This window comes from Diplotaxodon limnothrissa, linkage group LG14 (assembly GCF_057381915.1).
Source record: "Diplotaxodon limnothrissa isolate DT_005_m linkage group LG14, D_limnothrissa_male_GT1.1, whole genome shotgun sequence".
Taxonomy (NCBI): Eukaryota; Metazoa; Chordata; class Actinopteri; order Cichliformes; family Cichlidae; genus Diplotaxodon; species Diplotaxodon limnothrissa.
In genome coordinates, this window is record NC_140609.1 from 2,408,824 (window position 1) to 2,422,177 (window position 13,354).

General features: G+C 41.4%; 1 protein-coding gene across 4 annotated transcripts in view; it reads right to left on the reverse strand.

Moving 5' to 3' along the window:
• usp32 (ubiquitin specific peptidase 32) overlaps positions 1-13,354 on the reverse strand; it is a 65,760-nt gene that overhangs the window by 32,556 nt on the left and 19,850 nt on the right. For all 4 annotated transcript variants that reach the window (XM_085371605.1, XM_085371603.1, XM_085371604.1 and 1 more), the window contains exons 3-5: positions 6,457-6,562; positions 4,002-4,120; positions 1,628-1,787 (exon numbers count right to left, since the gene is read on the reverse strand). In XM_085371605.1, the coding sequence (XP_085227731.1) occupies positions 1,628-1,787; positions 4,002-4,120; positions 6,457-6,562 (385 nt within the window). The remainder of the gene's footprint in view (positions 1-1,627; positions 1,788-4,001; positions 4,121-6,456; positions 6,563-13,354) is intronic.

Sequence of the window (13,354 nt, forward strand, 5' to 3'; positions counted from 1 at the left end):
TCAGACGGGGCTGCACCTTCACATGCAACAGGCTCCTCCCAGCAGCCTGTGTTTACTGGTATACAGTGTTGGTCAAGTTACTTGAAAAAAGTAATCAGTAACTAATTACTGATTACTTCCCCAAAAAAGTAATCCCGTTACTTTACTGATTACTTATTTTCAAAAGTAATTAATTACTTAGTTACTTTTTAAAAACACGATTTACAACCTGAAGAGGTGATAAATAGATCTTTCAGCCCAATTCTACTTTTTCTACATAATCCATCATACAAAATGTAATCAAATGGAAAAGTCTCTTTTTAAAACTTGTTTTATTAGTTTTAATCTTTTAACTTTATGCATCAAGCAAAAATTTAATTATCTGCAACATTCTCTGACTGGAAGAAATTAGTTTAACATTTAAACCTATTTTCTGCACATTCCAGAACATAAAATAAAATATTTTTGTGTTTACACTCAGTCTTTCAAATAGATGCAAGTAAAACACAGCAGAAAATAAATAAAATAAATAAAGTCAAAGACTCAGCGGTCCTGTTGCTCTATTTTCACCTGTAAAGCAGGAGTGGGGTAGGCGGAGGTTTACCCTGGTGCAGGTGTGCCGCGGTCAGTGGAAGAATCCGCGAGTTTCTCTGTGAGTTTCCCATTACGTCGTAGCTACTCGGTGCTTGTTTGGAAGTTTAGGGGTTTTTTTGCTGTAAAAAGAAGTTTTCTTCCCACGCACAGCGGACACTAATGTTTTTGTCACTTTTTATGGAATCAAACTCAAAGTAAGGTCAGTACTTCCACGCTTTAAACGCTGCACGCTCATACTCTCTCTGCACTCGATATATGATCCACTGTTGATCCGCACACAGCTGTTGTCACGAACGTCGCACTCGCTTACGTCACTGTCGTGAGACATTCTCGCAAAAAAATCACGGTTTTAGTAATGCAGTAACGCAGCGTTCCTACGGGAAAGTAACGGTAATCTAATTACTGTTTTTGCAATAGTAATCCCTTACTTTACTCGTTACTTGAAAAAAGTAATCAGATTACAGTAGCGCGTTACTTGTAACACGTTACTGCCCATCTCTGCTGGTATATGTCATCACCTTCTAGCAAGAAACCTCCACATCTTGGCAGCAGCTGCTGCTCATATTAATGCAAACTTTATACCAACTTGTGGTTCCTGGTAGCATCAGGAACACCATCAGCACAAACTGCATTCCCACCACTCAGAAGAGTCTGATGCTCTCCTTTTCCCCTTACAAACACTACTCTTCAAACCAGCTCTAACCTGCTGAAGTTTTATTTTTTTTTATTGTTTTATTTATTAATCCTCCCCTCCGCTTTAACAAGCTACAAGCCATCAATTTTCTTGGAGCAGTTTCACATTAAAAGCTTTCTAAGTTATTCTCTGTGGAGCAACATTGGTTAGTAAGGCCTTGTGCATTGCAGAGTTTGGCCAGGCAGGTCAGAATTTCTTGTAGTGACTAAAAATGCTGAATAATTATCCAGACTGATTCCAATCCAAAGTCCATCTAAAACAAACCAGGTATCAAATGAACACCTGAGCGTCTCAAGTGTGAAGTAAACACATAACATTCAGGCGCACTGCTGCAGGACGCTGTTTTAGGGGTGGCCTTACGGTGTGTGACGCCCGCTAGGGTCTGGTAGAACGTGGGCGTGTCGCTGTCATCCGTCAGCGTGACACACACTCCTCCCGACAGCAGCCATCTGGACAAAGTGAAGGCTTCCTTGTCCTGCAGGAGCCAGTTCCTGAAGCGATCGTAGTTGACCTTGTCTCCCTGCACAAACAGAAAGGCAAAATGAATCTGCTGTCGCCAAAACACCGATCGCCAGCCGTGTGCCGAGTCCATCCTCGTTTGGCTATTTAATGAGGAAAGGCTTTGGCCCGTCGCTACGGACTCATTAGCTATTGTTATTCATCAGTCAAAGTGTTTTGGGGTTTAGGGCTTTTAAATTTAAACTAACAAATTACACAAAGTCTGACAAATCGAATCATTCGGTCGTGATGAGAAGCACCGACTTCTGCTTCTTGAACGTCTTTTTCCCCCAACAGAAGTTTACTGACATTTTAAAGAAGTCAGCTCATCAAAATGAGTGACAAGTGCCGGGGCAGGACTGCAGAAAGTAGCCAAGGACGAGGGCGCAAACATAGATAAGGGAAATGCACTTTGCTTCACATCAAGGTGGAAGCTCTATTCAGTTGACAGATGTCAGTTTCACGCTGCAAACATCAAACAGAGAACGACAGACGAGGCTCTAATATAAGAAACCTGATGAATCGTAACGATCCCCGATGAATGCAAATGTTCCCTCGTGCACAAACTTAGAGCTACTGTAGGAACGGCCTCGTGCACACCTGGACTACCAGTGGCCGAGGCAGCAGGTAATGCAGCCACCCCTTTAAAACCAAAGTGACACTTAAACATGTTATATGTCACAATGGCTTTGCTAAGGCCTGAACTCTGTATGTGTGCTTCAGTCAGCGAGATGATTGGCACCACAAACACAAGCTGGTCAAAATAGAGCGAGCCGAGCTGCAACACCTCCCTCTAGAAGGACTTGACTTAAATTATTTTGATACTTCAGCGATAAATAATGTTAACAGCTGCACATAAACTGTGCAACCACATTACGTACATGTGTGTGGACGTTAGCCTACATGCTGGTGCTAGCACTGCTAATGATAGCTCCAATAAACTCATTGTGAAATCATTGAGTGATATTTATTGTGCTCCAAGAAGGCTCTTAAATACACGTGCACTATTTTCAGTTGAACCTTAGGTTTGCCTTCTTTTGATGTTTTAAAACTCTTTACAGCAGCGGTCGCCGCAGACCGGTTTATGTCCAACAATATTTTCACGGACCGGCCTTAAAGGTGTGGCGGATAAATACAACAAAATAAAACCAGTGCCGGTGTCGTGCCAAAGGAGGTATCCCCGACAATGTTTCCCCTGTGCTGGGAGCACGCAGGAAGTACTGATGTTTTCATTTTGTGAAAAAGTGAAAAATTAGTATCGTTACATTACCATTCAGTTTGAGGGTTACTACAGAAAATTATATATTTATTGCTCAGATGGGATTATTTTAACAAACCATTAACATTTTGGCTGATAACTATTTTTATTCTCCTGTAACTTTACTATATAAAGAGCTAAATCCTCCAAAGTTTCAGGAGTAATGCGTCATAATAAGAAGTGTTTGTGAACTAAAAATCAGCAATGTGGGAGACCGTTTGTCCGTGATTTGGACAGTCCAGCTTGTGCTCCTGACGCAGGGGAAACAAATTCTGTCGGGGGTACCAAGTTTGGCACGACACCGGCACCAAACAAAAAGGAAGATTTATTCATAACACACAGGAAAAGACGCAGGGAAACCAAGTTAATGATAAAAACGATAAAAGAATAACGCTGAAAGCCGATAAAAACCCTGAAAACCATGAATTCCCCCCCGGAGCCTCAACTCTTGTGGCCCAGTACCAAACGACTTTTTTGTTTCTCCTGCACACAAACAATATCCCGACTCTGTTTAACCCACAAATAAGCATCTAAACAAATGAAACAATCAGTCTTGGACATGGATTTGGTTAGTGGTGATTTCAGAAGTGAACATGTAATTGCAGAAGGATAATAATGGACATAAACATCATCAGGGGAAAATGCAACACCTGAGTATTAGACTTTATTGTGTTGTGTCTCTAGAGATGTTTGCATGCTATAAAGGAGGTGGGAGTGGGGAGGTTTGCATGCTTTCAGGTGGTATTTTAATAACCAGCACAATGACTCGCTGATAAGCCAAACTTTGTATTATCACAGCGAGGAGGCTCCCTGTGCGCTCCTAGTAACAATGGCTCTTTTATAAGCATGTGACTGAAACCTCTGCAACGATCAAGCGCTCTGCGATAGAAGCTGAGGAGTCATTAGTCTGCAGCTCACTTGCATGAGTGCATGAGTTAACAGATTAATGCTGTGCAGTCTTTTGCAGCGTTTGCTCACCTCGCTGAAGGACTCCTTCAGGGATGCCGGGACTTCTCCATCCAGGACCTGCAGAACTGCTTCTATATCTTCCCTGGCAGCATATCCCCCCAGATCACTGGCAAACAGGCTGAAGAGGTCTGTGCACACAAACACACGAAGAAGAAAGCTCAGCTTTATCACAGGAACGCAGGCGTCCAGCACACAGCAGCAATGAGCTGATAAAAGTCTCAATGTCAATAATGTCCTGATGGATTTGAATGCCTGCGACATGTGAGATACGACTACCAGAATGAGCCTGAGGAAGAGGAGACGAACCAAAAGCATGAAAAACAAAAAGAAACGAAACATTTCAATCACTGTGGTCTCAAAACAGTCGCTCCTTCAGCTTGTAGCCTATCCTACAAAAAATCAACCAGATGTCTCACACAGTTCTGAGAGTTTCCGGCCCATGTGTGCTTGGACAGTTAAGGTGAGCGAGCTTTTCTGAAGCTGTATATGTAGAAATACCTTCTAAAAATGATGTTTTGCAGTAAAACAGAACCACTCACCAGCTGTCATCAGTCCACTGACAAGTTCAACATTTCAATGTTTTGTTCCCAGATTAAATTCAAGTGTTTCGCTGCAGTTCCGACTTCGCTGACTCGCTTTTTCATAGTTTTCAGTCACGTGAGCGACTCGCCACCCTGTCGGGCAAAACATCGCTCCATCATGACGGTCAGCAGTGGACGGTCAGTAGTACTGCAAGACTAAAGTTTTGTTTTTATCTCGAGCCAAGACTACGTTCATCTCTTCATGGAGGGGAGACAAAGATATGAAGAGAAACCGTGATTTTTGGGGACTTGTGACCTGCTGGATGGGTAAATAACACCACCGTGTGGGAGGCGAAGAACAAGAAACTTCACCGTTAAAGCAAAGATAACTGCTACAGCTAGCTTCAAGTACCACGTGTAAATTCATTCATTTGTCACGTGTCAGAGTATTTGTCCGGTGTCGGCTAAACCATTCCTACAGTTTCACTGAGCCGCCACTGACAGCCTGGTTGCCGTGGAGAATGATTTGGCCTGTAAGGCGGGGTAGGTGTAGGTGTGTTCACAGGTTGGTGCCATATGCCACGCCCTTCTGGAAGCTGGTGCTGTGCCAAGTTAAATCTGAAGACGTTTAGAGGACAGCTGGAGGACCGCAGTACTGTTTTGTCTTCCAGGTGGACGTGTCCCAGTAGTGATGTGACAACTATGAACACTGCATCTTTTCTCTTTGATCACAGTGTATGTATATATGCATGTACCCCATCTCCTCCTTAACGAGTGCGTCGACGAATGTCATCACACATACAGTAACTATTAACATTTAAAAGATTTTTAAGAAAAACTTTTATTATAAAGCCCCAAATCTGTTTCGTTTATGTTAATTTCATCATTCGTTTGTTTTGTCACGTTCAACATATGTTGCCTATACATAACTCGACGGATGCCAACATCCGTATCCGGGATGGATTTTGTTCCAAGTAACACTTAGCATGGAACAAAGAATGGAGACAGATATTATAAAGGACTAAACCGCAGGTTAAAATGAGTGATTGCAGAATTATTGACCCAGGAGACTAGTTTCTTAAAGTTTACAGATATAAAATTGATAGTGGGGAAAAAATAGCTGTGGAACGAGTCGTCTCATTATTTGTTTTATTAGCTTCTAAAATACAACAAAGAACAGTTTGATGACCTCAACAGAAATCTACATAATTGTTCATCTTTCAGTATGAAAGCAAACATCCAAGACAGCACTGGACGAGGCTTAGGATAAATGTCCGAGTCAAAGCCCAGAGGGAAATTTCACCAAGTAATCGTGGAACAAATCCAGGAGTCTGTCGGGCCTTTACACGGCTGAGATACTGAGAAGTGTTCACAAGGGTCAGCTGCTAATTAGTTCTTCACATTTTTAAACAGTACCTTCAAAACACGAGGCCTGTTAATACCTGTGCCAGAGCTCAGCCTCAGAAACAGCATTTAGTTCAGCTAAAGCTAGCTCGAACCAGCCTGATGCTGATTATTTGGTGGTGGAGATATTACCGAGTGCAACTCGCTATGAAAAGAGGTAGAGTGAAAGCACTTAAAGGTAAATATATGACAGGAAATACAGCCTCCGGATGTTTAACCATGACACCCCGTCTACATGCAAAGGGGGTTCGTTTTAGCAATTTAGAAATACTTTAACAAATGACTTTTCATAGTAGGTAATGATGTAATAAATTACTTTAATGACAGTAAGTATGTTTATCCAACTGTGGCAGTAGCCATGGCAACCCGTGATCACTCCTTGACTATAACTAAACTGCATTAGCTTAAAGCTTACATTATATCTCATAAAAAACAAATTTTAAAACTACTTTTATTCTGTTTTTTGTTTTGTTTTTTTTAAAGCGAGACAAGAGAGAGGGAAATGAAATCAACATCTCATGGCCTAAACAGATACTTACACTTTGCCTTCTCCTCATCACGTCCTCTGGTCAGAAGCACCAAACCCACGATCAGATTGTTAAAGTGCAGCCCTTTGGCAGAGCCTCCAAACGAGGTGTAGATCACCTAAAACACACACATAATCGTAACGTTAAACACGAGCTGCTCCACCGCCTGTAACACGATCGAGACGTCAGCCCATCCAAACACCACAGTGACAAAAGCTGCCAATGTGTGAGCAAAGAAGAGTTTTGACCAACGTCATCAGGTTTCACCGACAACTGAGAAAAAAAACAAAACCATTTGAAGTTTGTCGTTCAAAAATATAACAAATGTAACATTTAACATAACAGCTTGGATGCAGTAATGTTGGTGACTCTGGAATACTGCAAGACCTACAGTACGATGTCAGTAAAAGGAAAGCTGACAGGAGGAAAGTACTTCCTGTGCTGGACTTACAATTCATTTTCAGTTCAGTTTCTCAGAAGCAGCCCTGGACTAGTTTCTGTGGAACTGTGAGAGAAAATCACCCAAAACAAAAATAGAGAAATGTGCTCCTCATCTTTAAAACTATATCAGCTCGTGTTACGGAGGCGCTGCTGTCATTAAGCTAAAGGACACGCTGATGGCCTGCATAACATGACTCTGCAGTCAGAAGCTGATGAAGCATGTCCATGCCAGCAGGTCACACAGAGTACAGAAGCTTTATTTGTGGCTTTTAAAAACACGGAAGTCACACTGTGTCATACGATGCAAATTCCTAAATCCAACACTTTCACCGTCATCTGCCGCCCCTTCATCACACACTGCTGCTTAGAGTCCCAGAGAGCAGCCATTTGGCTTTCTACCTGGTAGGCTTTTAGCTAAGCTTTAGCTTCAGCCAAGTGGAAGCTACATTGGCTAGTCATTCATATGTAAATTAGGTTGTTACCTGAGAATTCTGGAGGGCAGTGGGGGTGTGTGAATGATTGCTGATTTCTAACTGCCAACTGCCTCTTTGTTTGTCGGGGGGGGGGGGGGGGGGGGGGGGGGGGGGGCCGCTAAAAGCGGTGAACTTCCTTTTGTGTTTCATCTTGATGCATTCTCAATCATCCAGGAAAATAAATCTCCAAAAGTCACCAACTTGGAGTGTTTCAGTTTGCCATCTTAGGGAGAAATCAACACACATGGGTGTATGTCCTTTGTTGCTGAGATTTATTGATAAAAACAGTACAAAAAACCAACCATTTGTACACATATTTACAAATAATAATAAAAAGTGAGTGAGTGCACTTCAACATTTTCAGCAATCACTCACAATCCTGGCACTGCCATGGTATCTGTATTCTGCATTTACCACATGTGTATCTGTAGCAGTGAACACATCGCACAGTGGCATGATTGTTCTTGCATTTGTGTTTGACCTGACACATGGCTCTTTTTCCAGGGATAGGTGTGGAGGGTTGTGTCCGAAGCAACTGTTCTTTTCTTGCCTTCTTCCCAGCTACATGAGAGTGAGCCAACTCTCCTGCAAGCTCCACCAGGAAGTCCACCCGTCTTTCCTGCGTCCCGGTGCATGCTTGATACAGCACATGTGCATTCAGTGCTGCCATGTCAATCATAATTATCAAAGACCAGTGGTCTGATTGATACCACAATGGACCACTGATCAATGGTCCACTGGACCACTGATCAGACCACTGGTCAGCAAACCTGGGAAACCCACAGATAATAGTCGACGCGTCGTTTGAAGCTTTGTAAGATCACAAAAGACGCAGGAATAAGTAGCAGGATTTCAGAGTGTAATAACGCACTGAAACAGAAGATGGCAGCACTGCATGTACGAGGATGCCAGCTGCCGTTAAACCCCGACGAAGAAGAAGCTGTGTCCCAGAATTCATAGCGCGGCCCAGCTCAGTTTCCAACAATGGCGGCAGCTAGTTAGTTTTAACTTTACTCTTATTATTCTTTCTGGGTCACAAAATAAACGTTTAACATATTTTCAGGCGAGAATGTAGCTGTGTAAACCTCAAATATCTGCTCAGTTTATCAGGACACCACATATTTTCAAAAGCGCTCCGACGTTTTCGGAGACGTCTGTTACCCACTAGCTCGATAGTTAGCCGGGGGCGAGGCTCACTAGAGCCGTGAGAACACCGGACTCCCGGCAAATCGTTTTCAAACCCACCGCGGTCTTTCGCTACTCAGGTTAAACATGATATATGAGTCACTTAGATAACTTAAAATGTTGTTGTTTGGCTTTTTTTGGTGTTTTATTTGTTCCTGAGTAAATCGGTTTGGCTGAGATTAAAGTTATAGTTTTTACACAGCTGAATAAACGTCAAGCAGACAGCTGATTATCAGAAGTGTGAGATGCTCCAGAATATACTCCGGTGTCCTGTTATATCTTAGATAGCAAGGAGTTTATTAAACTTCACCGAAACAATCTGCAAATTTCATTAAAATTGAATAAACTATCTTTTTGTCTTTATTTTTAGTTAGCACAGACCTTAAACACTTAACCATCTTCTTCATTTAAACCTGCATTTATTTATTTATATTAAAAAGTGACAGAAACTAAAAATACTGATGCATTCACTGATCCATGTATAAACTGTAAGTCAGGTTTGTATTCACTGCCATCCCGACTGCCAAAAACCTGCAAATAGTATTTATTGAATACACACACGCACAAAAAAAAATCTCAGTGGCTTTATGAAGAGAAACGTGATCAATTTCAGTAAACGCACATTTGTGGGAAAACAAAATTAAAGGGGAAGTCCGCCGATCTACATGCAAAAGGTCAACCGTCACAGAAAGCACATTTCACCTGTGAGAGACAGCGTGTCTTTAGTGTTTCTCAGGAACATTGGTCAAGTCATAATTCTGACGATGTGACGAGTCCACGAACAACGACAAACTGGACAAAATGTGTTTAAGTTGGACAAAGAGTAGAGCTGATGAAGACACACAGGTCGGAGTGTTTTTGGAGCTTAACTCAAACTATGAAACGGAGAATTCGTGTCCACGAAGCTCAGAGCCAAGTTGAGTCGTCAGGTTGCAGAGGAAACCTCTACAAGAGCAGATTAGTTCTTTATTCTTTTTAAAGCTGTAAATATTTTGTTACTGTTACTCTTTAAATATCACTACACGCATATAGTTTCATACATGAAACTGACTGTGGAGTCCCCAGAGACTGTGGGGAAGTCCTCGACGCAGCCAACTAAAGCACGCTTCTTAACTCGTCTGTCTCTCCTCCCACTCCCACTCCCACCTCCCAAACAGTGATCGGCTCAAACCTTGTTGTTATATTACATGTGGAAGGTGTAATGGTATTTGTGTTCATCCTGAAGCATTTGGTAGTTCACCATGAGACCTTCTTGCTACAGCACACTGTGAGCAACAATAACTCCTTGTACTTATACATTAACTATCAGGATTTATCAGCATATGTGTGCCTGAGGAACAAAATACCAGTTAATAACTGTTCATCCTACTGAGATAACACTGAGTGAAAACAAACAAAAAACAAAACATCAAGCCAACATGCGATTTATCCAGTACATAAAATCTCTGGATACTTGGCCACGAATGATCGTCAGCACCGTCATTATTAGGGCTGGGTTTTGATTATCGATTTATCGATTAAAATCGTGATATCGATTCATTAAAATCCTGAATCGATTTTTTAATATAAATTTATTTTGCCTGAAACGCCACAATCTCAGGTGAAACCTCACAAAATTTCAACAACCGCCAAACAGCTAAATAGTAAATGAGAGCAGGAACACGGATTCTGCACAAAGACGTAAACACACAGCGCCGACGGATCAGAATCAGTGAGATGTGACTTTCTCACCGACAGCACGGACACGATCAGGGCTGAAAGCCGACAGCTCGCTGACTCTGATGTGTCGGCGGGTCCGCGCTTTGTGTTTACGCCGTTTTTGCGCTGATTCTGAAGCTGTTAGTTTGATGTCTCTCCAAACAATATTGACTGAACCAGCAGCAAAAGAAGATCCAAACTACGCTTCACATAAACATCATCATGGATTCTCTGACTTTTACTGTTTTGCTTCCACCAGGATGCACAGCTCTCTCTCTCTCTCTGTACTTCAACAACAGTTTCCCGTCTAAAAATCTGTTTTCTGCATTATTCACTTGCTTGTTACGCACAAGTCTACCGTTGTTTACAGCGCTGTCGGCCGATGTTTTTTTTTTTTTCCTTTTACTTACTTCTGAAAAGAAAACCTAATTTCTGCTGTTCAACAGGCTTCTGAACAAATTGAAACTTTTTAAAAGTATACAAAATACAAAACGCCGTGTCTCTAATCAAACTGCTGTAACGTCAGAGGTGATGTTCATATGCTGGTTAATGATTTTCGTTCATTTTTGATCTACTGCAGAATATTTTTATAAAATCCCAGAACAGGAAAATCACCTTCATGTTTTTCTGTTTTATCTTCAGCGACTTTGACACAAAGGCCTCTGCTGTGATGCTCACACCTTTGATAAAGTCTGGAAAGTGTCAGCTTCCTTTTTATAGATACAAAAATATGTAAATGTACTGATCAGAATTATAATATTTCTGACTGTCTGAGGCAAAATTTCCCAGATTTAAATCGAATTGAATCGAATCAAATTGAATCGAATCGAATCGGGATCTTGTGAATCGGAATCGAATCGATTCTAGAAATCAGTGACGATACTCAGCCCTAGTCATTATACACTTATGATAAAACACCAGATAAACCTCTGAGCACTGAACAGTGCGTGTTCCTTGACTGACTGATTGGGTCGGGCTTTCTTTGAACTACCAGACTGTGCAGTAGCCACGGCTATATTTGAAGACACCAGCAGCAACCTTACATCTGGACTGCTGTCACCGCAGTAACTGCTGCCATGGTGACAAAGGAGAAGAAGGAGGGAGATGACACGTGCTGTAGTGAAGACATGCAAGCCGTGTGTTTAATAAGCAGCAGATGGAGTGGGGGGTGCGCGATGACTAACACTGGCCTTACTAATGCACTGAGGAGACAAGGTAGGTGTTGTTATTGTATGCTCAAGAAACTGGCAGAGCAGCGAGCCTTAACTGAATCACACACGTTTTTGTTTGCCATTGTAGTGTTTTCCACAAATGTACAGCGTATGCATAGCAGATATGCACAATCCAGCCACAACACGTGGTTACATTTTTATGAAGCAACTGAAGCTACAGAAGAAAGCAGTGGGACACGACAGAGGAAAGCCCACGTTTGGACTGAGATAACCATTTGCTGTCACCTCGCAACTAAGACTGCAGAGGACAGCAGGGGACATGTGCTCTTGAACAGTTAGAGCAGCATGATTTATGATATAATGTGAGGAAAATGCATTCCTATTACACAAGCAAACTGATTTTAAACGATTGTGAACTTTAAATGGTTGTGCCCACACAACGTGCATGACACGGCACAAAAAACACAGGAGAAGAAAAAGTGACAGGCAGGTGTGAATTATGTCAGAGCACCTTTATCAGTAGTTCATGGTAGGATCGTCACTCCATCGTAAAGTCGAAATGCATACAGAGCAAGGACAACAAACTTCAATCAAAACCTCGTTTTTCTTTTTTTCTTCATTACATAAACAATCATGTGCAGAGCGGTGAGGGTAGGTGTGTTTGAGCAAAGCAGACAAGACTAAAGAAACCCTGTCGTCAGAACATTAGGATGCTCCCATGTGTCTGACTGGACTCTAACTCCCTTAAATGCCCCAAACAATGAAGCAGGATCTGTAATTTGGGCCATATTTGCACACACGCTATTCAAAACCTAACATTGGTAAAAGAAAGAAATACAAAAAAGAAATCTTCATTCAACTTTCAAGTAATCCAAATAAAACTAAACTCTGGAAATTCTATTATTTCTGTTTAATACAGACACATTTAAAATGATTCAGGCTGCCCTCTACCTGTCATTTCCCTGGAGCAGTTTTATAATTCAGGTTATTCTGAATGAACAGCCTGACATCTACCAATTTAAACTTTGTCATACAAAAAGCCCATAAACCAAAATAATTAAAAGGAATGAACAAAGGAATTAGTAGCTCATTTCAAGAGCAAGACCAGGTTGCTGTCAACACAAAGCGATCAGTAGCCCAATAAAAACCAAACCAAACCCGAATTAAATAATTAAATATCCATCCATCTGTATAATTGAGCCGTTTGTACATATTAGCGCTATTTCTTACATTTGTAAACTCTCTGACATGTTGCATTATTTAAACAGTTTAGTCTGTTACTGTCTTGTTGGTTACTGTCAACTGTAACCCACAGAATTTAGTCAGGGATTAATAAAGCATTCTGATTCTGTCCTCTCTATATCTATATGTATAGAGAGAAAGATAAACTGCCCATTCTTCGATGACTATTACACTTTGAGTCTTTACATTTCATTTCAGTCTATATTCCTCCAGAGTATTTTTAAATCTGTCAACTTCACCAGAAGAAGAAGAAGAAGAGCAGGTTTCAAATGTGTAACATGAGAATGACAAGTCGTAAAAAGTGACAGGAGGAAGCTCTGTCAGATGGGGATGTGTGAGGGAAACTGTAGTCAGACTATATTATACGTATATCGTCATACTGTTGCATATACACCAGCTGTATATATCAAGTCTAGGTCTGTGTTGATTACTTTAATGATTCAGTTACTTCAAAGAAAAACAGACTCTCCTCTGTATCTGCACGAAGAGTCTCCTTTAAGCAGCTATAAATAAACTGGAAACAACGTTGCTATTCTATATTTATTCCCCTGCAGAACTTTGGCTGTTCTTTAGCCTCGAACATCAGACTGATGCTTTTCAACAGGAAACACAGAGCTATAAAATGGTAATGATACCTTTTTATTGGATCAATAAGTCTTTCAGTGGAATGCAAGGCTGAGCCTAATGTGAGGTGAAATG